Source organism: Plasmodium inui (genome assembly GCF_000524495.1).
Source record: "Plasmodium inui San Antonio 1 unplaced genomic scaffold supercont1.6, whole genome shotgun sequence".
Taxonomy (NCBI): domain Eukaryota; phylum Apicomplexa; class Aconoidasida; order Haemosporida; family Plasmodiidae; genus Plasmodium; species Plasmodium inui.
In genome coordinates this window covers 1,194,602-1,198,905 of record NW_008481840.1, presented here as the reverse complement: position 1 = coordinate 1,198,905, position 4,304 = coordinate 1,194,602, and the positions used below count along the sequence as shown (strand labels likewise).

The following is a 4,304-nucleotide window of genomic DNA, read 5'->3' as shown; positions in this document are numbered from 1 at the left end:
GGAGGAAAAAAAAGTGCGTCAATAATGCCTAAATTTTTAAAAAAACTCGATGACCACTTTGAACTTAAAATGTATCACTTTCTAAAAGGTATGCGGGATACTAATCCGTATTTTATGAGGGATCAGGGTAAATTTAAGAAATTCGCACATTCTATGAAAAGATAAAAGTTATTTCTCCTTCTATTCGCAATTCCGTTAGCTTGTTTTGCATTAAAAGTTACCTACACAATTGCAAAAAGCACTCTATCCATTGTGTACTCATTATTCGCTTCTTACTGGTCTGTATTCCTTGCGGGAGTAATCGCAGTAATTGCATTATACTATCTGTAAAAAATACTAAAAATATACTATAAAGGTCACATTTTGAGAAAATTCAACAATTCTATTATTGGAAGACAAAATTTACATCCCAAAAGGGACGTTCCCATAAGTCTTTAAGATAAGATCCCTAAAAGGCTCTATGCAATCCATTCCATTATCTTCACAGAAGATTATATTTTGCCCCAAATGCCTACGTATATACCATTCTGTTTTTCTGGTGACTAACTTTTTGTTTCCCTTCTTGTGATAAATGCTTACACGTAATTTTTTTCTCTTTTTTTTTTCTTTTGGAAATGAATAAAATTACACCATCTTGCTACATTCCGAGGCCATCCATGAAAGGGTGTTTTATGCAAAAGAAAAAAAGAAAATGCTCCTTTGATTCTGTGTACACTTTTTAAAGAGTATCATTCATTATTAAACCATCTTTGATATTGCTCCCATTGGATAAGTGTGTAGGTATGGACTTTAATGGCGGCATTCTTTAGCGCAAAAATGTGTGTCCATGATGCAGACAACTTCGTCGTTTTATGATTGTAAGCCCCTCTGGTCGCAGCCTGGGTTGGGCAATTTCGGCACCTTACCATTTTTACGTAACACTCCACAATACATGCTTAAGATTCCTAAAAGGCATGTCGACTTGCGCTTTGAAATGAGTGTATTACCTGCCATGAGACAGTGCCTTAAAACGAAGGCTATACTCTTTTTTTTCCTGTCCACATCAAAGCATTTATTTCATGGAAATATGCACGCCATCCATTTATGCTTTAGAGCCACATTGATCCTTCTGCGTCTACGTGTTCAACACGTGTGCATATGACAAGATATACATTTTAATAAACTACAAAGGCAACAGTTCCATTTTATATCTGAGTACCATTCTTATTTACAAAAGTTATAGCATTAAAATAAATGTTCTTCTATTTTTTCCTGAGTCATTAAAGAATACGTACAGTTTAAATGAATTTATCTTCGTAAACTACAGATAAATGTGTGTTAACAAATGACATTATCATACCATATGATACGTAATCACATGGAACATACGTATTCTTTGTTAGGAAAGGAAGAAAAAAAAAAAGAAAAAAAAGGAAGTGAAATAAACAGAAGCATTACTTTAATAATATAAAATTTCACCGTAGCAAAAATAGAAGGACAGGAAGTGCCTTTTATTAAATACATATATAGACATATATATGCAGCATGTTAGTATATTTACTTTTAAAAAAAAGAGAAACTTGCTGACCCCTCCTTCTTCTTTGTTATATGCCTATTATGCAGGTGAAAAATAAGAAACATCCATCTGACAGATCTATACCACATACTCATGTATAAAACTTATTAATTTTTTCTTAACATTCCGGGGTGCTTATCTTCTCAAAATCTATGTGGATTGAAGCGTATGCCTAATACAATCATATGAATCCAAATACTACTGCCAGGTATATTATTTACGTTCACACATCTTGTTAACCATTGATCCCTCTAACTTTCTGCGCTGAACGGCGTGTTTGTTTACTGTGTTACTACGTGCAGCTTCCTCATCATGTAATTATTTGGTCCTACCCTGTTTTGATTTCTCTTAAGGTGTAAATCAATTTGCTTCGTCGACCTAACGCTCTTAGCATATTTTCTTTACAACATTCTATACTTCATTGATCCAATATGAACATGCGCAAATGCATAGAACGGGGGGCTCAGGTAACATTTCCCTACTGCGTCCTGAAACGAATGTCCTTTATGTACCGTCGGAACATATCAATATACCCCCCTCTAACAGAATAATCTTTCCTACATTTTACATTCTGGTTCCTCTGTACTAACACAATAATTCCACAGATGCACAAGAACAGAAGAGAGAATGTACTCAGAAATTATAATACAAATGGTTGCTCTGTCTTCCCATTGAAAAATGTGCTGAGGAGCACAATTCTTCGCACGCCCTTCACACCCTACATCTCCTAACATCCTCATATTCAGCCCTTCGGCGTCACTTCAAAATACATCAATTCAGATAATACGTTATTTTATTACTTGGGTTGATTGAGTAACACTTCCCCCATCCCTCTGTTGATGGAAAAGAAAAAAAAAAAAAGGACAGCTCGGAATTCTCATATTCTACACATATGTCTGAATATGTTACCATGACAAACAGTCGTAAAAGTATCGAAGGATATAAATCTTCTTACAAAAAAAAAAATTTGAAACTCCGAATTTCCTTTCACACATCTTCTGGATGATTCTCTCACCCGGCCCGGAGGAAGGGCGAGATTCGCAACCTACTCGCATTAGCCTTTTCTATATGTTAAATTTCACCCAAAGGCCATTCATCTCTAAATTTGCAACATTAATGCTGAAGCAAAGAATTTAAAAAAAATTATTCTGATTCTTATGAATGTTTATTTTTAGAGGACTTGGAACTCCTGTGAGCATCTGGGGCTGAGGCATATAATACGATACCTTTCGAATTAAGTTCCTAGTGGTTCAGACTCGATTAGGTCCTCCCTTTTATCCCACTCTTCTTTAACTATACTTAAAAACCATATAAAATCATGGTTAGCCCAATGAAGGTATTCATTTGAAATAAGCTCTTTTGCTTCTAAGGGATAGTTATCATTTTCAATAACTTCGTTCAAGCTGCTAACTAAGTATTGTAAATATCTGTACCATCTTTCATTCCACATCTGGCATCTCCATTCCCCATCTATAATATTACTTCGTTCTGTGAAATCGATGTAATCTTCTACCATATTCATAAATGTTTCATTCCACGTATCGGTTATTTTATCAACTAGTTCGTGCAGCTGTTCTTGGTACAGATCTTCGTCTTCTTGTATAATTTCAATATTTAATGTGGTGCCTAACGCAGAAACGTCGGTCATACCTTCCATCACGTTGGTTTCTACTTTACCCCCTGAACCGGAATATTGTTGGAATATATTTGAATTATCTGATCTTAAAATTCTTCCTAATGATCCGACGCTTTGGGTGGGGTACGCATTTCTCCCATGGTTCGAATAGTCAGCAGGATTTCTACGGGGAAAAAAAATCAAAGCGTATTTAAGAGACTGAAAAGCATTTACTCCTACTATGTTTAGGAAGGATGGGTCTAAAAGAAGAATCGGCAACAGCGCAAATCTGAAATGCTACTTACACATGTATATATATATATACAATTTCTTATATATATTTGTATCTATATATCTATTCATGCATACGCACATATACAGAACCGTGTATACATATATATGTGCAACACAAATGAATAAAAAAAAAGTCGGCTCGTAAATTTTACTTCATATCGTGCGGGGCATGGGATTGCCGCAACACAAACGCCAGAGCGACAGTGCTAAATAAAACAGCTAACACATCTGCTTTCATATTTCTACAGTTTGACTTATTAGTGTTGTTCGTTTTGGAAGTTGAAGTATATTCCTTTCTTAATTTAAAAACTATATTGGCCGGTAGCTTGATGATCCTGTATGATTATTCAAGACATAACATTAGCTTCCTAATAGCATATAGAGATATATAAATCTAAAATATGAAATAACTCTTGACTTCAGTTATTTTCTTATGCTAAAAGGCATGTGAAAAATATAATGTCAGAAGAAAAAAAATATCCTGTATATATATTATATACACACCAACATCTATAATTTTAAAATTAATGCATAAAATTTAAAAAAAAAAAGAAGAAAAAAAGTATTATGAATCAAATATTTCTCTAAATAAATATTAAAACTGAAATGTTATTCTGATTTGAGAATTTTAAAATGAGGACTATCTATAGATTCCTAAAATTCTGATAAAAACATAGATCGCTTTCCGTTGAGTTTTGCTTAACTATGACGAAATCTATGGATTGAGCCCTAAAGTAAATATGTCAGTTATAAGCTATTTATTCTGATTATTTTACGATATAAAATTAATCATTTTATAATATTTATGATTTCAAATATTTTATTTTTTTATAATATTAT

At 33.5% G+C, this 4,304-nt stretch overlaps 1 protein-coding gene across 1 annotated transcript; it reads right to left on the bottom strand.

Moving 5' to 3' along the window:
* Positions 1 to 2,789: 2,789 nt before the first annotated feature.
* Positions 2,790 to 3,702, bottom strand: C922_02032 (hypothetical protein; the record flags this gene model as incomplete). The annotated part of the gene is made up of 2 exons (XM_008817631.1): positions 2,790 to 3,354; positions 3,617 to 3,702. 2 exons carry the CDS (start codon positions 3,700 to 3,702, stop codon positions 2,790 to 2,792), a joined length of 651 nt encoding a protein of 216 aa, XP_008815853.1.
* Positions 3,703 to 4,304: the final 602 nt, after the last annotated feature.